We start from the raw sequence: 24193 nt of genomic DNA on the forward strand, positions 1-24193 counted from the left end.
CACTCACCGTAACATCTGCTAACAAAATCATCATGGGTGCAATGCTCAGGACAGCAATGTAAGTTTGTATGTCACATAGTTCACATTCATTGATGCATATATGTCGGTGTTTTAAATTTAGTGTGTGTCATGTAAAGAGCAGCTGTGTTGGATTAATTTGTTCTACTTCTCTTCCTAGGGTGTTTGTTGGGTAGGCTTTGACTGACATTTCTGTTACCTGATGCAATGCAATGCTAACTTTTGTTTTTCCTTTTTATTTGGCACAGGCTTTCCTTGATGGTCTGTGAGCTGCTACACTATGCTTCTATAGCTGTGGTTTTTAGTGACTAGCTGTTGGTGGTTGTTACCATTCTTTTAGCATTTTAATGTTCACTTCATGTGCTTATTATTCTATTTTATTTTTAACATTCATGAATGACATGCACACTGCTTTGCCTGATTCAGTATACTTTGGATTTCATCATCCAGTTCCCAATCGCACTTCTTTATGACATAAGTTTAATTGGTTTTGTCCCCCTTCCCTGTGTATTAAAGACTAGTTAACACATCCTGCAGTCTGTGCACTTTGGTGCATCCTTTTTACCACTATGCACAAAACATTTTTCTATTTGTCTCATTGCTGAGAAATAATCTGCAGTAAAGAAAATTGGAGAATGTCATTTTTTTCCCTATACATATCCTCACAAAATATACAACTTGATATCAAACTGCATAACTTGAAGTAAAAGATGTAAAAGACACGGTTCAAACTTATCTATGACTTTAGCACAGTTGGTTAAGTTTCTCAGCTGTTAACAAGCTGCATTTTGTACTCAACAGTGCAGAGTTAGATTCTTTTCACTCTGTTTACTTACTTTATGACTCCGAACAAGTTTTATTTATTTACAGTTTGTTCTTTTCAGGTGTTACACAAAGTGGTGTTAATATTTTGAACGGGGCACCAGTGAGCTTAACATTGCTCTTTTCCTGATGAGTGCCAAGGAATGTTTTATATCCCCCTGAGTAACTATCAACTCAGGCAGCTGGGGACTCAGTTTAACATCTCACCAGAAAGATGACACACTTAGGAATGCAGCATCCCTCTTAGTAAACTACCTGGTCTGGAAATAGAACGCGGAGCCTTCATCACCAAAGTCGAAATGTGCTAATTCATGAGCTACGGAAACTGCTGCTTAAGCAAACAGTACTACTGGGAAGGGCTGCTTTGTCCAGTGGGTTTAGCCAGGCTTACAGATATATAAAAGTAAATGGACAACACATAGCAACAGCAAGAAACGAAAATAGTGCAGTTAATTGGTATATATAACAGAATGTTCTTACAGAGCCTGCAAAGCACAGAAAGTCACCAAAATGTCCATGTAGCTCACTTATCATTTTAATTTTTATTTGTTTGCTAAGAGTGCTGGTCATAATCAGGTAATTTCAGGTCCAGATAAGGTTACAAATAGACAATTATAGAATACAAAGTAATAGTGACAGAGAAATGAAAGTATAAAAAAGATGCATTCTTTTTATAAGAACAAAATAGCTTGATGGAAAGTAAATACTAACTTTATAATGTATAGGTACATATTCACATTTATTCATTCATCCATTTGTTCATTCATTTATGTATTTTTGTTTTGTTAACTGGATTAGGTGTTATTTGATATGGACTTAAATTTGGTATAATGGCTCAAGTCAGACCCATTTATAAATTTTCTTCATATTTATAAAACCTGCCGCTCTTTTCACCATGTATTTTGCTGTAAAACTCCTCATGACTTAAATATACTTTATTGAACCAAAACAAATACATTTTAGCTAGGCCAATAGAGAACAAGTGCCAGATTCCAAAAGAGTTGCCTTTACTGAAAATCTGCCCTGACTCCGAAAGACTTGTTCTCCGTGTAAGTGACTTACTTCAGTGTAAGGCTTGTCTATAAACAGGCTTGCACAGGGGGCCAGATTCCAAAACACCGGCTGTCAACCTGCTCTCAGTGTTAAGAATAAATTACACTGAGAACAAGTCTTTTGGAGTCAGGGCCCAAGTGCTTCAGAAATACATAAACTGCTCTATATCCAGGTCTGGTAGGAATCTTTTAAATTAGATACTGTGAAGTACCTATGTAGCCAAATCTCTGATGCTTGATTTGATAGGGACACAAAGTAGCAGGTTAAAACAAGATTGAGACTAATGTAAAAAGGATAAATACCAGGATAGACAGCATATTAACATATTTAAGTTTCTATATAAAAAAATTGTAGATTAGAAAATTGGAGGAATTGGAGGTATGCCTAAAAAGCTTTGTGTCTTACAACTATGAGTGGGCAGAATGTAACAGGCATTGTAAGCTTCTAGTGTATGAGTGAGCATGTCAACTCACTCAAGGTAGTTTTGGCAAACAAAATGATCAAAGTAAGTTCTCCAAAATTACTTTCAGTGACAGTGGAATTTGCCTTTTTTACCATTGTTGTGAGAATCGAGTTGGTGTGTACATAATTTTGGGTCTGTGTAGCAGCTGTCTCCCCACATGAGGATAGAGGGGGGGTTTGCCCTTCCACAAAATAAGCATTCCTTGGGATATTCACTGAATGCAGTTTTTGTAAACATTTTCACCACAACTGCCTTTACCAAAACTGCTTTTTGTGACTCGACATGAATCCTGTACAGGGTCGAGCACAAGCATTAACAGTTTTACATTACTTCAGATATGTAAGAGGAGACAAGGGTGGTTACTCTGATTAGGGATATCAGTGTTCCCTTTCAGAAGTTTTATTAAGGTCTATATTTTCATTTGGTTAGAATTATGTCTTAGTCCCAAGAGTTTCTTGGGTGCTGCCAACTTCTTCTAGATGTTTACAGAAAATTGTTCAAACTTTTTGGCCTCCATATGCTTGCAAGAGTTTACGAGATGCTGTCAATTTGACCTAAAGGCAAAGCATGTGAACATGAAAGTCTCAGACTATAATTCGTTCTAATGTCCATAAGCATTCTAACCTCAATCATGCAGCACTTTTTTTTTACTTATTTCAGATTCTTTGGCATATCAGCCATCCTCTCATATTTCTTCTATTTTTATCATTCCTCCAATATGGTCAATTATTGACCAGTCTTTTTATTTAAGGTGGATATAAAAATATTGGAAGATTATTTAGTCATTTTACTCCTGCTGCACATTCTCCCCATCCGGTCTCATTAAGAGATTAGGATGACTGTTTGACTATTGCACATAACATATAATTGCCATTTGTGATATGCAGATTTCCATGACTGTGATGTTCTAGAAAAAGCCAATTCCAGCCAAGCAGTTTCTTATGATCTTTCCTTTGTATAAAATAGCACAAGCATGTTAATGGCTTTCTTGTATGAAGTTATTAGCTCTTGCTGGTAGGTTTAACACTTTATTTGGTATCCTTATGACTTTTAACTTTTACTTATGTATTTTCAACTACTATTCATTTTATCCATGTGCAGTATTTTTTTAGTGAAACAGAAAGAAAAAGAAAAAAATCATTACATCCTTTAGAAATGCATGTTAAAGCACTTGGGTTCACTGGTCAACAAAATACTGAAACATGGGATTCTGTAAAATGCTGTACAAATAAAACAAGGATATGTTGTGAACATTCAAAAACTTTGATATGTAGCATATAGATCAAGCCAAAGAATCTAGCCCATGTAATATTCATATAGATAAATTCTTCTCTGCTGATTCCATAGGAAAATACAGGAAAAAAAAAACAATTATCCTAGATGATCAACTGCTTGTTAATATACGTCAAAATACAAGCTACTGCTGTGATTACATAACACAGATGAAAAGTAAATGTACAGTGGTTTTACTTACGGACTGGCAAAGTCTGAAATATTTCAATTCCACTGTATTCTCCTCTTCCTTTTCCATTTACTGCTGCTACTTTAAATTCATATGTGGTATTTGGCTCCAAGTTGGTCAGAACAACATATGCTAATAAAAGAGAGAGAGAGAGAGAGAGAGAATGCAAACATTAATGTTTCATTTATTTAAAAAGCCTTGCTGATGTTTAGCAGTCACTTAATACTGATTCTACAGATGTACCATTAATTAAGAGCAGTCAGTAAAAGGTCAATGTACTACATTCTTATACTAATGTATAAAAACACAAACATTACAGTGAAAAACTCTGCCAATAGTTGTTTTTGGGCAAATCATTTGTTATTGGCAGCAAAAAATGTTTACCTTCATTTTCAGTTTTAATCTATATTACCTTTATCAGGATGGGGTGCTCTCTGAGTAGAATCAGTGTGTCCTTATTTTTTTTCTTTTGGGTTTTCTTTGACTACTTTTTTTTTTTCTTTCCACTTCATAATGATATGCAGTAGGTAGAATACTGACACTGAATTTTCTGTAGCTATGCTTGTGAAGTGTGCTCCTGGGATTCAGAAAGGTTGAACACAGTGTGCTAACCTGTTCTGTGCAGGTTTTCACAGTGCATTATGTTTGAGAGATTCAGAGATTGTTGCACTACTACAGAGGTATAAAGGCATTGGCATGGACCAGCAAAGTTATAACTACTCTTAAACATGTGATTGTAATTATTTAATGTGGGCAATACAATTGCCAACTTATTTAAAAGAAACATGTACTGATATGGACTATTGATGACTACTCCAGAGTAGTCTATTTTTAATTATGATCTTGTTTTAATAGGCCTAGGAGCCACTATCATCTGTGTAATATCTAGCTGTATGATCTAATGCTTGCTTATTAAAGTGTTCTGAGCCTTATATTCTAGAGAAGGTTTAGTTTTAAAAATCGTGTAAAGATTTTTGTGTGTGGCTATTAATATGAGCCAGCAAAATCTTCCCTTATCTTCCAGAATATACTACTCACATATGACAAAAAGTTATAAATGTTGTTGCTGTTATTATTACTATTATTATTATAAACCTCAAAGTCTGACTAAAACATGTTAATACTTCACCAGAGTTCCTGTTGCAACAGAAGTTGTAAAAGCTGATTATAGCCTCCATGATTGTATTGTTTAGATCTGCAGCATGCTCAGCAGTTTCCAGGCAACATTTAAGAAAAGCTGCCAAATTAAAAATGTCCTGAGTACACCTTTCATTTTATGTGAATGGATTAGTCAGTCAGCAGTGGAGTACTAAGAATATTTGTTTCTGGTGTAAGTCAGTTTAAGAAATCTTGCTGGTTTGCAGAGCTACAGATTTATTTTTAGTAACAAACTGTTTATCTTACCTTATTGATTTTCATTTTAAGTGTTTGTAACATTTTGTATATGCAAGATTTGGTAGAGTTGGTTCTTAATCAGATACAGGAAGGAAGATTTACTTGACAGGACATACAAGCATAATGCCTTAGAGACAGCACAGTTGACTTAATCTAGAATGTTGAATTTGCAGCCAAAATATAAAATGCATCTAGTAGGATTTGTGGAACAGGATGGGGTCCACTAGGTTTACTTTTGCTATAAAGTTTGATTTCATCTCATGACTTTTCAAGATGATGCAAGACTTGGGTTTAGTCCTTTTCATCAGTGGCACACTTCCTGAAATTTGCAGGTGACTAATTTAGTAACTGGAGAAGGGTTTCAGACACTTGTAGGAGGATGGCTACCTATCCACCGTGTGACTTAAGGTAATTGTTTCAATAGCTTTGCTAAGAAATTGTGAAAGACTGTCTCAACAGTTAAGTGGTACATATCAAACATATCCCTTTGATGTGGAATAAATGTATACCCTTAGCTACTGGTAAAATAATAACTGTACTGTACAATATTTAAGTTTTGGGGTAAAACAAACCAGCTGACAAAACCTGATATGGTATTAGTTATATGGGGTGTAATGCTGTGGTTTGTAGAAATTGTTAGATTTTCTAATACACAGAAATTAGAATGATACTTTAAAGCACTCAGATGTTTTGCCAGTTTCTTATGTATAAAATAATTCCCATTTTTAACTTACGGTTACACAGCTGTTACAGGAGATAGAAAGGTACAATATCCATAACTAAAAGCAAGAATGCACTGTCTTTTATATTACCAAAAGGTTAATCTACTTTATGATGCATTTACAAATATCCATACGATAACATAAATCCTAGCTGACTGATCATGTTACTCCATAATAATACAGAAGTGTCCATGTTCATTACTTACCATGTATGATATAACTGTGATAACGTAACTTATTCTAGTAAAACACCAATATGTTACACTGCATATAGTTTGTCCTTCGAGGTCTGCACTAGCATAGATTTTCTGTCTGCTGGTAGACTGCTGCGTTTACATGTTTCAGAAGTATCACAATTATCCAAGGATGCCTTAAGCATGCTGCACGGTTATTTTACATACAGAAACCATTGTAACAAGACATGAAAATAAAAAGGCATTTAGTATAATCTTATAGAGATGGCTGTCTGAAAAATGAGGAATATCAGAGGTATAGTTTTAAAAAGATGATGTATGCTTTTTTCCATTGTGGAAGCACAAATAAAAGATGGTGTAGGTGAATTCTTAACATAAATAAATATCTGTGACATTAATAGACAATGAGCAGGACTTGATCCCCAAAGAGATGTTCCAATATGTGGTAACTGTGTCAAGAATGTGGTACGTAATCCAGCAAGAGTGGCACATGTGAGTCAGGATTGAAGGAGTGAAGCACATGAGATGTCTCTTTGGCTAATATCATGCACACAGAGAAGCACTCGTACCTGCAGAAACATGAGCAACTGCAATAGAAGTCAGCAGCATGAAGAAGCATACCTCTACATCAGTTTGCCTTCTAACTAAGCAAAGCTTTCTCAAAGTCTCAGTAAGCAAAAACATTAATGCCTTCTATATTTTCTAGACGGTCAAAATTAAATTATATGTTCCTCTCTTCCTTTAATAAAGAACATAGCAAACAATCCAAAAACAGACTCATCAATGTTGTTTCATTTAAGACCATGTCACCAAAAATTCAGGCCAAGTATGGCTCATACTACTGCTATAAGTGAATTTTGAATGCCAGTCTTTTAACCCTTTGAAAAATGCTATGCTGATAGCATCCAGAGTAAGTACTATAATCAAGCCCGACAATTTTGTTTTAATTACAGTGAGTCCACTGTTTTTGTTTTTAATTTCTTTCAGTCCATCATAGTTTTCAAAAATGAATCATATCTTGATGGAAACCAGAAGATCTTCAATGACAGTGACTTACCCCACTAAACGGAAAAAGTTCTTTTATTGATTAGCTGACCAATTTACCTAGCTCAAATCAAATGCACTTTCAATACCACATGTACTATATTTATATGATGATTGTATCTTTTCTGTGTGTCAAAGCAGATCTTTCTGTAAGCTTTAGTTTCTCAAGAATCTGTTCACTTCATTAAAGACCCCAGCCATTAACAAACTTTACAATAAGAGGAGAAAGCTATTACATGATAAAACAAAATCCATAAAAGGGAAGTCACCACTGATCATTATTAGTAAAAAATACGAGCACTCATAAAATCAACTAAGGCCAATTTTGAGAGAAAAATTGCCATGGATTCAAAGGACAATCATAAGGCCTTTTTCAGCTATGTTAGGAACCTGGGTGGAAACTCCCAGATATGCTCAGAATTAGTCCAAAATGATACAAAAATCACTGAACCTACAGACATTGCCAACATACTGGCAGACAGGTTCAGTGCAAACTTCACCCCCCTCTCCCCCCTTAAAGGAGAGATAACTATCCCAGCGGAGTGTAGCCTCCCAGACATCTCAAATGTGCAGGTGAATGCTGCTCTCTCTAAAGCTAAAAACACAGCATCAATGGGACCGGATGGTGTCCCCAGCTGTGTGCTACACAAGCTAAATGAGGAATTAAACCCGCACATAAGGCAGCTGTTTAATCTCAGCCTTACCACAGGATACATGCCCAAGGAGTGGCGTACGGCAACTGTGGTCCCACTCCACAAAGGCAGTGCCTCTATGGACCCTGGTAATTACCGCCCCATAAGCTTAACAAGTCTAGTCTGCAAAGCTATGGAGAGGATCATAATGGAGCTCATAAACAAAGATATAGGGGACTTGCAGTCATTGGACCCAACCCAGTTTGGCTTCATCAAGGGAAGATCATGCCTTTTGAACTTGGTCGACTTCTTCGAAACAGTCACCAAGGCCATTGATGAGGGAAAGGCAGTCCATACAGCCTACCTTGACCTTGCAAAGGCTTTCAACACAATACCCCACTCGGGTATTGTAGAAAAACTTACCAGCTTAAATGTAAATCCATATGTCACAAGATGGGTTGCAAACTGGCTTAAGGACAGAACCCACAGGGTTAGAGTTGCTGGCACTATGTCAGACTCCAAGCCAGTCACAAGTGGTGTCCCACAGGGCTCGGTCCTTGGCCCCCTATTGTTCGGCATCTACTTCTCAGAAGTACAGGCCAACATGGGAGGACTTTGGCTGACAAAGTTTGCAGATGACTGCAAACTGGGTGCCATAGTGGAAAGTGCATCGGACACGGATATCCTTCAGAAGGGACTCACAGAAACAGATAGCTGGTGCCAGAGCCATGGCCTGAAGTTAAACACCAAAAAATGTATAGTCATACCCTTCGGGAAAAACAAGGTAACCCCAAGCTACCATATAGGTGGCAATCCACTAAGCACAGAAGAGGTTATCAGGGACCTGGGGACCCAGGTTGACAGTGGCCTTTCTTTTGACACTCACGTTGCTAAAGTGGTTAGAAAGACCTTCTACATTGCCCACCTGATCATAAAGGGATTCAAATCCAGATCTAGTGAGGTCATTGTTCCCCTGTACTCTTCACTTATCAGACCAATGATCGAGTACAATGCCCCATTCGGGATGTATCTCACCCGACATCTGCAGCAATTGGAGAGACCCCAAAAGTTCCTCACCAAAAGGATAAAGGGACTCCAAAATCTGTCAAATGCTGCCAGATTGAAGAAACTCCAGCTCTATTCAGTCGCATACCATCTGCTCAGAGGTGACATGTGCCTGACATACAAGGCCATGTCCAACCCGGAATTAATGGACATGCTCCACCTCAAAAAATCCAAATCCACCAAAACCACTAGAGCAAGCGACTTAAACCTTAGCACGGATATAAATAGGATGTGCTGGAGGGATAGATTTATCACTCAGAGACTCCCTATGCTGTGGAATAAAATCCCGGTCCATGTGAGGCAGAGCACCTCGCTGGCTCTGTTCAAGAGAAATCTTGACCTGTGGATGGGAGATTGTAGGTTTACCCCGGGAATCATCTCTGTGTCACTGCTGGACAGAGGCACAACAAACTAATGGGCACAGTATTTTTTCATATAAGGGGTGGCGTAAGCCACAAAAATTTGGGCTAGGCTTATAAATGTCTTAGGGCAGATAGCCTAGTATAAACCTATGAACCTATGAACCTAAAGGATGTTAGCTTTCTATTGTCTTTGTCTGCATTATTGTTTCCTTTCAGGTTACTACCAATACAGACATAAACACTTTGGAGGCAGGTCTACACACTTAGAAGTATTTGCACATTATTTATTGAGTTATTTATTTATACTTTTGAATAGTTATAACCTACTTTATGCTGCCAAGAATCAAAACTAAATAAATAAATAATTCATGTTACATAGTCAAATATGTTAACAGTTTAGCTTACATAATAATAAATACTGTATACTGGAGTAAATGAAAAATTATCACTGAAATGTCAACATTTACCATCTGAATGACTTTCCTATATCAACAAAACACTGATGTGTGGAAATGTGCTGTTTCTAGTGATTAACTGTCCTGCCTTGAAAGATTAGAACTTGATGTGTCTCAGACCATAGGATTCTAATCTCTCTCTCTCTCTCTATCTACCTATCTATCTTTCTATATTTCTGCATAGACATAGCTATAGACAGCAGCAGCCTTAGGTCAGCTGGTGCCCTAGGCAAAAGGGCTCCACGGTGCCCCCCCACACCACCCAGGTGCCCCCATCCTGGTCTACCTACACCAAATAAATACTGGAAAAGTGCCCCTTCTACAGTGACGCCCTAGGCGACCACCTAGTTGGCCTATGCCTAAGACCAGCTATGGCTATAGATATACTAGATATAAAGGTATAGAGATAAACATACGAGTGATGGGGAACCTTAGATAACATCATTTATTATGGTTTGTAGTGTCGGTGTGACCTTAGCACACAATATACTAGATAACATACATTAAATTTGTTGGTAGGGGTCAAATCTGTGCAGTATTAATGCACAATAATTTCTAAGGGGAAAATTAATAGTTATTTACCATGTACTGCAGCTCTTGTGAACACTGAGTAAATTATGATTTTTTTGAGTTATCCACACTTTCATTCAGACATTCAGATACCTCCTGCTATGAGCTGTTCTACCAAAAAAAAGAGAAAAAAATAGCTCTAAATAAGAAGCCATCTACAGTTTTGACCATATGTTAAAAACAAGAATGTCATTTGAAATGCACAGTACCATTAGACTCCATTAACCTTAATATATTATGCATTAATATGATAGAGAAGGAAAGGATGCATACAAGTATGTTGTCCAGCACTAATATGTGTGCATTATTTAAACAAACTGATTAAGGTTCAGTGTGTCAACATATGTCATAGAGACAACCTCATAGGGATGTTGAAAGTATAGCTATAAATGATGAATAAACTGAGTTTAGCTTATCTATCTTTCTCTGTCCATCTATCCATCTATCCATCTATCCATCTATCTATCTATCTATCTATCTATCTATCTATCTATCTATCTATCTATCTATCTATCTATCTATCTATCTATCTATCTATCTATCCATCTATCTATCTCTCTATCTATCTATCTATCTATCTATCTATCTATCTATCTATCTATCCTTTGTTGACTAAGTTACTCCCACTAGGCTAGTTGGCCTCACTTCAGGGGAGATTGTAGGTGGTATTTATACTACAAGGGGAAATCTGGCCAGGGCATTGGGGAACCTCTCCTATAATTTGTGATGTGATCACTGGGTGACACCAAAGAGCTGCTACTGCTGATCACTGAATCTAAGATGGAGGTTGTGAGCAGAGATGAGCTGGACAAGGAGAAAAAAAGAAACAGCTAATCAGAATGGAAAAGATGTTTTGGAGGTGAATATTGTGGCATCAGGAGGTCTGGATGAATCTGTTTTACAAAACAATAATGAAAGAAGTAGCACCTAAAGACTATGAGGCTGTGCTGAAGTGTGGTGCATGACAAAATATGTGGTAATGAGGAGATGGACAGAAAGACTGAAGGAAGCTGTAACTGATGGTGTGGATACAGAGAGGGCACATCTGTGGGTGGAGTCACTGAATTTAAGTGCTTGCTCTGTGCTTGCATTCAGGAAGATGGAAAAGAAAAAAGTAAACAGAGAGATATGGACTGCAGTGTTTCCAGAGTAAAGACATAGGCAGCAGCAGTTTCAAGTTACAGTGAAAGACTACATAAAGAAAAGGATGTGCGGGTGCATAGCGGACAGACTGGGGCTGTTGAAAAGTTTAGTAAAACAAAGTATAAACAGCAAATAAAAAGGTACTGTGTATTAATGTTATTTTGCCCTTAGGTTTCAGTTTATCTGACATTAGGGCATTAATATGTACAGGAACTGACTTTCTGCAAAATAACATTTGAGACATTTGCAATGACAAAAAATATTAATGGATATGAAAGAAGAAGAACCATATCTCATTGGAAGGACTATATTTATAAAAATTTGAATTTGCAGTGAAAAAGAAACCTGTTATTGCAACTTTGAACTGAAATAGAAGAGAACAGAATGAAATAAAAATGCTTTTACTAAGCTTATGTCAGCTTATGTCATGATATTAAAAAAGTTGTGGATGACAGGAAAGTATGGAATGCAGGAAAGAAAATTTATGCAACTTAAACGAAAAGAAAAGAAAATAAGCTACAGTACAAGTCTAATGTGATAGTAATAAATGGGAGAAAAGGTAGTGTTAAGTACAGGGGGCAGCCAAAAGCATGCCTTTTTTCTGTGGAGATGAATCACATTTAATCCAGGATTGTACAAAATGAAAGTGTGGGCAGTGTGCAAAGTTTGGACATTCTGGAAAAATGTAAAACATATTGTAGGAAATGTGGAAATGAGGAGCATTTTTGGTTTGACTTTCAACAAATTAATGAAGACAGCCAAAGTGGGGTAAATAAGGGGGAATACAAGTTTTTATACAAGAAAAGGTGGAAGTAAATGATGAAAGGGTGGTGGTTGTATTGTGGGTGAGGAAGTACAAGATAAAAATACAGAAAAGGATGCACTAGATGAAGTCCACAAACTAATACATGAAAAAGAAACACATATAGACATGGAAACACATCTGTGGTATTAGAAACAGTGGAGGAAGAAGAGGGAGATATGAATTCTGAGTTAGAAAAACGCAGAAGGCTCTATTGGTGAAGGGTAAGAATGAGGAAAAACAGTGGAAAAAAAGCTGAACTGAAGCACACACACACACACACACACACACACACACACACACACACACACACACACACACACACACACACACACAAAGGGAATGAGGTTAATATAATTTATTTATTTATTGACATTTGTTAACCAGATTTGTCCAACTAGGCTTGTGGCCCATTTTCAGTGGAGACCCGAGGAGAAAAGCTCCAGGAGTACATTTTTAAACAAGTACAATTTTAAATAATATTGATATTATAGCAGTTATAGCAAAAAGATTCACATATATTGGGTTACATGCATAAAGTTAAAGTTGCATTAAAAAGAAGCTTAGTAACATAATTTTACATTGATATAGTTCAATAGGTCAACAATAACATTTTTTGTTTGTATAAAATTATGCAAATGCAAAGTAGACACATTGGAGAGAGAGGTGTAATAAGTATGAACCTATTGAGCGTACATAAAGGGAAGACAAGACTAGGTGGGGTCATGGAAAGGGCAGGTCCTGGATTGAGAAAATAAGCTCTTAGTTCATTTTTTAAAGTGTGAGGTCTGGGAGATTGAACGTAAGTCAAGGGGAAGTTTGTTCCAAGCATGGACAAGGCAGTGTTTGTAGAATAGTTTGCCTACTGACCTTTTTGGGTGGTAGACATCAAATAATTGTTGGTTAGAAGTACGGAGGGTCCAGGATGGGATATAGATGGAGACTAAGGAAGATAGAGAATGACAGAAGGAGGTTTTATAAAGAATAGAGTATAGCATATGAAATTGATAAGATAGCAGAACATAGGGACATTCAAGCCATTGAAAAGAGTTTAAATAAATGCAGTGGTGTGAGTTGTATGGGGAGTTAGTAAAGAATCTGACTATTTTATGATAAGTCTGTTGGAGTTTGTTTAGAGTGGAGGCCTGGATATTAGTAAGAACTGGGGTGGCATATAAGAGGGAGGGGAGGAGGAGTGTCTGTCTCAGAGAAAGTCTAGATTCAGGGGTTAGGAATTTTTTGTTCCAATATAGCAGACCTAGTTTATGTTTTTTTTTTTTTTATACACTTGAGTATGTGTAGGTTGAACTTTAGTTCCTCATCAATAATGACCCCTAGGAGTTTTGTGTGGGTGTCAGGTTGGATAGTTGTATTGTTAGAAGATGTAATAAAAAAGGAGGTTTTGTGATGAGAAAGAGAACGGGGAAGGAAAAGTAGGAGTTTGGTCTTTTTGGGACTTAGGATCAGTAGGTTGTGAGAGAGCCATTGTTTAGTGGATAGTAGGGCTTGTTGGGTCAGGGAGTGTAGTTCAGGAATGTTATTTGAGATGGATATAAGTGTAGAGTTGTTGGCATACTGAATAAGGGAGGATTTTTTGCATGAGATGTAAAGATCATTGGTGAAGATGTTAAACAAAAGGGGTCTCAAGATGGAGCCTTGAGGAACACCAGTGGAGGTGAGAAAAAAAGGTGAGGAGGATGAGAGCCATTTGACAGATCATTCCTTGCCAGATAGTTAACTATTAAACCAGGCAAGTGCAGAGGGGGATAGGTGGAGATTTGCGAGTTTGGATAATAGTAGAGGATGAAAGACAGTATCGAAGGCTTTGGAGAGATCTAGGAAGACACAGGAAATGAGTTTATTGTTGTCTAGGGCCTCTGCAATGATATGAGTGAAGGAGAGGAGGGCAGTGGTGGTGCTGTGGTAGGGATGAAATCCATGTTGGGTAGGGGTAAGTAAGTGGTGCATGAGGAGGTGATTGAGAACATGCGAGTGAATACATTTTTCTAATATCTTGGAGGGGGGGGGGAATGGCAATGAATCGGTAGTTTGAGGGGTCAGTGGAGTTTCCACCTTTATGAAGAGGGATAGTAAAGAAAGATTTCCAAAGTGCAGGGACAGTTGATTCCAGAATAGATTGATTAATTAGTATAGATATAGGATAGGCAATTGAGTCAGCAGCAAGTTTGAGGAATGTAGGAGATAGATTGTCAGTAGAATGAGAGCAAGGTTTTAGCTTGAGCAGTAGAGATTTGATGTAAGTAATGGGAACTGGATTAAATGAAAGCAAAGTTGTGTTATTGGGACTTGGAGGGGTGGGTGTCAAAACAGAGTTTGGCTTAGAGTTACCAGATTTTGGATGGAAGAGATAAAGTGTTTATTCAGGAGGGTAGCTGTTTCCTGAGAGGAAGAGTTAAGATATGGGGAGGGATTAGAGGGCTTTCCAGGATAGAGGATGTTGTTGAGAGTTGACTAAAAGTTTTGAGGATTGGATTTGTTGTTAAGCTGAGCAGAGCTATAGTATAACATTTTGTCATTAGTTGTATGTTTTTTTGCAAGGTTCCTCAGTTGCTTGTATTTTTGAAGAAGAGGTGGTTGTTTAGTTTTAGTCCAGGTTTTCCAAGCACTATCTCTTTGTTTCATAAGGGACCTAATCTCCTTAGAGAACCAGGGAGCATGATTTGATTTTACACTGATCTTCCTAGAGGGAGCTAAGGAGTTTAGAGTACTCATGAAGATGTTATTGAAAGTGCTTACAACATCGTTTATTGGGAGGTGTTTTAGGACGGACCAATCTATGTTGTAGAGAATGGAGTTAAATTGGGATGAATTGAAAGTCAATAGTTTTTGACAGTCTTTAATAAGGTGGGGTTTAGGAGTATGGGAGTAGTTTCTTAAGATGGTGGTAGGGAGATGATCACTGAGGGAGTCAGGTAAAGTGGTGGGGGGGAATTGGTAAGGATCCAGTCTATGATGAAGCTGGAGGTGGAATTTTTATGGAGGTGAGTGGGAGTCAGTTGTGAGTTTGGACCAATCAATGTTGACATCACCAAGGATAAGTGTCTCATATGGTATGTTGTGGGAGAACCAGGATAGGATGTTTTCAAGAATGGGCAGATTGTTACCAGGAGGAAGGTAGATAGAGGCAATTGCAAGTTTTTTGTGGGGATTTAGATGGCAGTTAAGGATGATGATTTCAGCTGGGAGGAAGTCAGGAATTGGGGAAGGGTAAGGTGAGAGGTTAAGGTTGTTTGAGTAGAGGATGGCCACGCCATCCCCCTTTTTACAGGTCTATCAGATCGGAAGATATTATAACCTGGTGGGAGTATTTCACTATTTGAGATTTGTGGCTTGAGCCAGTAATATAAGTATAGCACTAATATAAGTATAGCATCACTGAATGGGAACAGCATGAAAAGTGATGTTAGAATAATGATGGTGTTTAAATGGTGTGAAAAATAAAATAGATATAGTGTTAAATTGTTTATCTTACTTAAAAAGTAGAGATACAATGAAAAGGGAGAAATCTGAAATTTGAGATGATGTGGCAAAGAAAAGTGATGGGGACTACAGGAAGTGAATGATACATGTTCAGGTACTGCAGTATTACTAAAAATGAAAATATCAAAATACTAGCTATAATGCTGGTGGAAGCAATGAGAGTTTTAGCATGTAGTATAAGAAAGGAGCAGAAGGTGTTTAGAACAGTAGTAGTGTACACATATACAACTGTAATTAAAACAAAAAAAGTTTGAGGAAATTCAAAATTATGTGATAGCAAATATGTTTATTATGGTGGAGGAAACTGTAATTTAAGAAAAATGTGAAAGGGAAACCATAGCATGAAATGTAAACATGATGAGAGAGGTTACATATAATAGTAGGTTATGAATAAGTAAATAGATAGAGGTTACTTAAAACTGAGATTGATTATATTTTCTTTACAAATGATATGAAGGAATTAAAAGATGGAATTAGAGGAACAAAGTTTTCAGATCTTAGGAGTGAGTGAAGGAATTATGAGGTTAAGGGTAGTAGAACAAATTAAATACTAATGATGGTTTAAGAAGTAGTTTAGTATGTAAATAATTTGCCATTAGAAGGGATATTAGCAGTATGTGATAAGTCGAAGGCATTCAGTAGTACTGATCATGGGGGAATGTTAAATATTTCAAACAAGTATGAGGTAGGAGAAAAACATTAGAAGGATGGTGAGTACAATTTATGAAAATACTTGTGTATCTGTGATGGTGAATGGATGGGTAGGAAAATGATAACAAAATCAAAAAAGAATCACTGCTCTGAAAACCAACCAACCAGTACTAAAACCAGAACAGATCGAAGAAGGCACAAATCCTTATCAACACACTATGCTTTAATGAACAAACGACTCTTCAGTCCACCAAAAGGGAAAATACATAAAACGACTTTTCAGTCCACCAGTAAAACACATTAACGCAATTCAGCACACACTGCATTTTCATTTCGAAAAACTTCATCAGATGGAGACAAATGCATACCTTAAAATCAAGCTCCAGAACAACAAACACCTCTTTAATGTGCTTAGTTTTCAAAGAAAACACTATATTGCTATTTTCATTCAACTGTCAAAACCCAAAAAGCTGTCAAAAAGGAAAATGATAAGACAGGGAAGAGGGGTAAAGTAATGTTGTCCATTGAGCGTACAAATGCTTCTAATAGTAATGAATACAGTTATACAACATGTAGGTCACGTTTAGAGGATGGTTGATTGGAAGTTAAAGAAGGAATAAGGTAACATCAATGTTAATATATGCAGATAATTTGGTCTTAGTATCCAAAAACAAACACTGGATGAAAGAGATAATTTACAGAACTTAAATTTTAGACGCAGTAGGATTACAGTTAAATAAGTCAAAACATAAGGGGTTTAAAGGTGTGTCAAGACTGGCAGGAATTTATTTCAGCAGAATGGAAAGTCATTTTCTATGGACGAACTTTGGAACTTTGGAAGGGAACAAGAAGTAATAGAAACATGGAGAGAAGTTCTAAAAAAAATGTCTGAAAAAAGAAAACACCAAGGAGTGCTTTTATTTGAAAAATATAAATGTACATTAAGTGGGTGGGAAACAGAAAAGGAAAAGAGTACCAAGTCCAAGATGCTGCCTGAGCAGAGTGGATTGACTGGGGAGATGATGTTTCCAGCTATGATACAGAACTGGAACTGCCTAGACATAGTAAGGACTTGCTGACTCTTATTATGGTGGCTGCCAAAAAAGCAATTAGTAGACAATGGAACTCAAAGTCTAAACCAACCTTACTAGATGCAGAGAGTATAGTAACAGGGATAAAGCGACTGGAATTGGGATCTTTAGAAAAGAGAGGGCACAAACTACATAGGGAAAAATGGGAATTGTGGGAACAATCTAGAGAAGGAATGAGGTTTAAAAGAAGGCAGGATTTGAATGAGCTGTTAACTGACAATGACTGGGTAGATTGTAAGTGATGTATAATGTTTGTAACTACAGTTGTTTCAATGGTGTCTGTGATACATAATGTTTGCAATTAAAGTGGTGTCAATGTTTGTTTTAATTTATGCAAATGTAAGATTGCCTATGTAATATGTGATAATTTAATAAAGATATGTTTTGTTAACAAAAAGGTAAGGAAGAGAAGGAATACAAAAACAATATAAAGACAATAGAGGGTGAATACAAAAAAAGCAATAAGGAGAATGCAGAAAAAAGATGAATCTTTTTTTTTTTTTTTGAAGTAAGTGATTTCCTGTGGCATTTATTATTGGACAAACTGCCATTGAAAATTTACATGAAATATAAAATGACAGAACAATGACTTTGTAATACTTGTAATACTAAAGAGTCATCACAATATTGTTTTTTGGATTTTATGCAAAATGAAATGTTTAGGACATTATTCAAAGAAGTTTATGACTGGAAATTATTTGAAAACATTGATATAGACATGGTGTTGTATGATAAATATAAAGATGGGACTGAAAATGAAAATTAAAACATGGTAAAATGTATTCATTGCTTTTTAGGTGATTATGGAAAAAGAAGATGCGAAGAATTGCTGCATAACAAAAGAAAAGATGAAGAAGTAACGTGATATAAGGACATGATTATGGTGAAAGGATGGGGGATAAAATGGGTTTTATATGTATTTAGGAAGATAAACGTAAAGTCTTTTATTGTGAAATATAAAGTGTTATGTAAAGTGTTTTATTGTGATGTATAAAGTGTGATATAAACTATAAATATATAAATATAAATAAACTATAAATATAATGGATGTATAAACAAAGAAAGAGAGATGGGAAAATGTTTATATAATAAAGCAACCCTACTCTATGGAGCTACTAAATTGCACTGGAAAATGAGCAGTTATCTGCATATTTAGGTAAAATAGCAATGGGAAATATTAATGTAATGAGAAAATTAAACATGTAAAAGAAAGCTAAAAAGAACTCAAGAGCAAATTATAAATTTTGTAGTACACCATATGGAAATATGTATAAAAGTAAAGAGAAGGAAGATAAGAGCAGAAAGAAAAAAAATAGATCCAGAATAAGTTAAAGAATAAATTTAAAGAATACATTGAAACATAAATTATTATTAGGGAATTGAATAGAGTACTTAAGAAAGGAAATGTTGATTCAGTATGAGGCCCAGATGGTATAGGGTATGCGATATACAAGAAATTAATAGGTTGGCAAAGAGAGAAATTTGTAAATGTACTGAATGGATGGTTGAAGAAAGGGGTCTATTTATGAAGACTTATATAGTAGGATATTAATATTTATATAGGAGAAAGATGAAAAGGCTGGAATAAAAATTGTAGAACAATTACACTAAAAAACACAGATTATAACATTTTGGTGAGAACAATAAAGTGGAGAATGAAAGGAATGATAAGGGATATTATTGGAGAAAGTATATATGGCATAAAAGGAAATGTATGTCAGGTATTGTTTCTGGTTGTGACAGAAATTGAGGATGATTTTGTAAGTAAAAGGAAGAATGTGAAACTTATGGTAGCTGATATTAACATTGCATTTGATACAGTAGGATAAGATGCTTTGTGGTATGTTATACAGAAGTACAGTGTGTATGTCAACCTATCAAAAAAATAGAGTGAGAGTGTCTGCGAATGGGTGGCTAAGTAAAGAAATATGCATGAAGTGTGGTATAAAACAAGGATGTCCCATGAGTGGAATGTTGTTTGAATTAGTGGATTAGCTTATAAAATGAAAGATGCTGGATATGTGATGCAAAAGAAGGTGATGATTCCAATAGTTTTGACATACATACATACAAAGTCAGTATAGTTGTAGTAACAAAATGTGGATGAGGGAAGTGTTGGTTTGTCTGAATGCTTGTTTAAAGGAAATGAGAATGACCTTGAATAAAGGTAAAAGTAATGGTTTGAGTGATGTAGTGAAACATGGAATGTGACTGAAGTGTCTTTGCTAGAAATAAAATGTGGGGAAAATTATGCTTTTGTGATGCAATGGGAGGATTTGATAAAAGAAATGAAAGAAATATCTCATGCTGAGAGCATAAAGATTAGCATTCAGAAAAAAAAAATATCTGCTGATTTTGGTATTAATGTAAAAATAGCATATATGTAAAATGTTTATATCATCCCAAAAAATAGGAATATAGACTGTACAGTTGGTGTTTTCTTTCATATGGGGTTCAGTATTTAACATAGTGAAAAAAGGTGTGTGGTATATAACTGGAAATTAATTGGAGACTGGAGTTACTAAGAACAACTGTGTATTGTGCTTCATTAAACTTGTATAGAGTATGAAACTGGGTAAAGCATGAAACTGAGAATTTAATATTTTATGTATATGTACGTATGTGTATATGGGTATGTATATATGTATGTATGTATATATATATATATATATATATATATATATATGTATATATATATATATATATATATATATATATATATATATATATATATATATATATATATATATGTATATGTATGTATGTATGTATATATATATATATATATATATATATATATATATATATATGTGTGTGTGTGTGTGTGTGTATGTTTGTATGTATATATATATATATATATATATATATATATATATATATATATATATGTATGTATACACAACTCAGAATTGATGGACATGCTCCACCTAAAGAAAATCAAGTCAATGCGAGTCACGCGCTCTAGTGAGTTAAACCTCGCTACAACAATAAATAGAACATGCTGGAGGGATAGATTCCTGTCACAGAGACTCCTCATGCTTGGGGAACAAAATTCCTAACAACATTAGGCAGAGCTCCTCACTAACACTCTTCAATTGAAGCCTTGACGAGTGGATGGGTAACAGAAAATACACCCCTGGGATCACTTCATTGGCTCTGCTTGACAGAGGGTCAGTTAATTAATCAATGGGGTGTCGAAGGCCCTCACACTCTGGCTATGCTTAAAAATACCCTCGGGCAGATAGCCTAGTACCTACCTATGAACCTATGAACTATCCCACTATCTGGACATCGTATAACTAGCTACTGCCCATTTATAAACCCATTTCTTGTCCTACACTAAGGGCTGTTTTTCCTTCATATCACCTAAACAGACCCTTTCACTCTAATGATAAACAACTTGCCATCATCAACAGACCTCAAAGGAGTTGGATATAGCCTGTATTGCTGCTCTGTTGTATAAAATGGGAATTCTATTCCACAGGCTATTAGACTTGTAAATCACCATTTTTTCTTCAAGCATCTTCTGAAAGACCGCCTATCAAACTCATGATTTTGCTCATGCCATACTACTGGTTGAATTTCAATCTTGCCTACTTTTCTTGACCCCTTTCTGTGCAGTTTCTCTACCAATCACCACTTTCTCATCTTCACCTGGCTATCCTACCTTCTCTACCACTTTACATAACCTTTCCCTATCACCTGCTCCCCATTTATACTAATCCATCATAATATCTCTCCCCCTTTATATTTATAATCAAGCTAAACACATGAATTTTACTTATTACTACTTTGATATGCCAAAGTAACACTCTCCAGAATTGTATATAGTGTTTTATTTCACTTTTTCTCGTTCTCCTTTTAACATATATTTTTTATATCTTTATCCCTTACAATATTATTAATTATTTTTGAAATGTATTATTTTCAGCTGTTTTTTAAGTAATATCTTTGATCTTTTTTCTCTGTTAAATGGAACTTTTCTCCCCAGGCCTCTGCTGAAAATGTGGTCTTTTGAGACAATCAGACTATCCTTGTAAATAAATGTCACTACATAAATAAAGAAAACAAATAATCATCTTCTAACATTGCCAGCTCAGCTTGCCACATATTTTTTTCATTTTGTAGCTGTTCTAGAATTCCTTTGATAACTATTAACCTTTTAGTTGTTAATGGTATATTAAAATTTCAACATTTCTCACTTTGATAAGTCCTAACATTTGTTGACCTTCTCACATGACAACATGAAGAACCTCCTCTTACCACAGGAAGAATAAATTGTTTAAAATCAGAAAGCTCATGTTGATGGATGCAAAGTGGTATTCCTTCCACACCAGTTAGTCAGACTGATGACTTTAATAATTATTAGTCTAGCTGCTTATATGTTTCTGGCTTGTCACTGCAGCTGCCCTTAGCAGTATGTATGAGGATACTAAAATGTATAAAGACTAATTAATATAATCTGCATGTTATAAAAGTAGTGTAGTAACACTATGGGCGATGTATAAAGTTAGAGGCATCAGGGTTATGCTATGTCAGTGTACAGATTTTTTTTTTTAATTTTCAGCATAGTGGAAGTAATGTATAGTGGACTGTAACATGAAGGATCAGCATGTTGGTATTGCATTGCAGTACTATGATGAAAATACTCATTACTTTCTAGACAGCTATAATACTCTCACTGACAAATGTACTTGAGGAGAACACTACAGCTGAAGTCATACTTTGTTCCACACCTTTATAATACAAAAACTGTCAGTTCTGACTGCATATAAGGCTAAAGGTGAAAGACCCGTGACATATGAGTTTGATTAGCAGCTCAGGTACCTGTTGGAGGTGGAGCAAGGGACAAAGGAATGAGGCTTTGCCCACACACCTTCCTGAGGTGCAGAGATAGGGATGACATGCTGATATAGAAGGCTATTTTGACATAGCCATAGTGGAAACACAAACTGGAAGAGCTGCTGGGATGGGAAAGTAAGCAGACCTGGGAGGCATAGTCACCCATGGGACCAAGCTAAGGATGAACCCAACTCTATGCCCGATTATTCACCTAGTCTCCTTAAAGGAACAAAAACAAGTATAAAAGACAGGCTCCACTAGCAGCAGTGGTGGCTTCCCAGGCTCACTCACCCCCCTTACAACCATGGCATGAAGGATTTAAATGAGCAGCTGGTCCTGCCAAAAATACTCCGAGATATGCAGGAATAAGGCTTAGTAAAGAACTGTACTGCAGTAGGGCTACATCCTCCAAATGTGGAATGGAAATGATCAGTAATAGAAGAAAAAGATACCACAACACTAAGATTTATTTCTCAAAAGTAGTACAATGACTGAATACGAAATCCACCTATTTATTTACTCACTCTGTTGCCAAATAAACTACTACACAGTTAAAAAAGAAAAAGTGGCAAAGCAGATTAAAACTGTCAGTGTCATTTTACAGTTTTTTTTAAATCTTCATAGAGTTAAAAATTCAAACAGTTCTTATTTCTCATTGTTGTTTTATGACTCTTAGACCATTCCTTATAAATGCATAATAATTATGATTTACCATTACTATAAAGGTTAGCATTCAAAACTGATAAATGCTTGTTATGCTACTGCTGCATGGGGCCTTAAATGACTCACCTTAAATGACTTACTGCTACGAACTGATTGCATTTCCTTTGTCATAGACATTTGACACAAAATGAATTGCACATTCACCGATTTAGTAAGGCATATCCTGAAAGATTTTGTTATTAGTCAATGTGCAGTCCCTTGTCGCACATAATATTTTAATAAAGAATTAGCTACCTAACTAACCAGTGAACCATCAGATTAATGAATCAAAGGGTATGAACCTTGGAAGAGTATGGAGTGGTAGGAAGTGTGTTTAATTTGAGCAAATACAGCCTTAGATTAATTGAGAGCATAAGGAAAAATGTAATGACATTTCAGCATTAAATCTTTCTACTCATTCCCTTTTTAATCTAGCATTAAATTGTTACCTCAGCTAATGATCCATTGTCTAACAGTGCTTTACTAACCACTATTTTTTTTTTTGCTTTATGTAACAGAATTATGGAACTGCATGTTAATATGCATAACAGAACTATTAAGAAACACTCGTCCTGTTCCAAAATAACATATGACAATATTACAATTTCTGATTTTTGTTAAAAAAAAAAAAAAAGAACCTTAATGGACAAATGAAAAGACAGATGTAGAAGCTAAGGAATAAATAGAAATGGGGAGTAAACAGCTGTCAAAACCCGCCATTGTCATAAACAACAGTTTGCAATCATAACCTTAATAACAATTCTTAGAAACAAGGCAAATTATACTCCTAACAGACTAATTCCCTATCTTTTTCTGTATTTCTATTTCTATCTATGTACCTGCCTATGTATATGTGTGTATCTCCCTCTCTCTCTCTCTCTCTCTCTCTCTCTCTATATATATATATATATATATATATATATATATATATACATATACACACATATGGGTCTAGCTGTTATTATCAAAAACCCACATCAGTGAACTTCAAAAAACTGGGACGACTTTGAAGAACACTTACATTCATGAACTCTCAGATCACCAGAACATAAACTTTGCCCTTTTCCCCAGTGTAGTGTGATCTTGGAGTTTGTATATTTAGTTATGGGTGTTTCAGGGTGTGGGGAGGGGGGAATCCCCCTCATGGCTGGTTTTGATTTACTTTGGTTTCTTTATTTAGTCATGGTGGGTTTTGTTTCTTTTT

At 35.8% G+C, this 24193-nt stretch overlaps 1 protein-coding gene across 1 annotated transcript in view; it reads right to left on the reverse strand.

Moving 5' to 3' along the window:
• NCAM2 (neural cell adhesion molecule 2) overlaps nucleotides 1-24193 on the reverse strand; it is a 2742482-nt gene that overhangs the window by 714862 nt on the left and 2003427 nt on the right. The window contains exon 13 of the mRNA XM_044072021.1: nucleotides 3831-3950. Coding sequence (XP_043927956.1) covers nucleotides 3831-3950 — 120 coding nt within the window. The remainder of the gene's footprint in view (nucleotides 1-3830; nucleotides 3951-24193) is intronic.

The sequence above is a fragment of the Protopterus annectens genome, chromosome 5.part0 (genome assembly GCF_019279795.1).
Source record: "Protopterus annectens isolate FY-2018-M chromosome 5.part0, PAN1.0, whole genome shotgun sequence".
NCBI classification, from domain to species: domain Eukaryota; kingdom Metazoa; phylum Chordata; order Ceratodontiformes; family Protopteridae; genus Protopterus; species Protopterus annectens.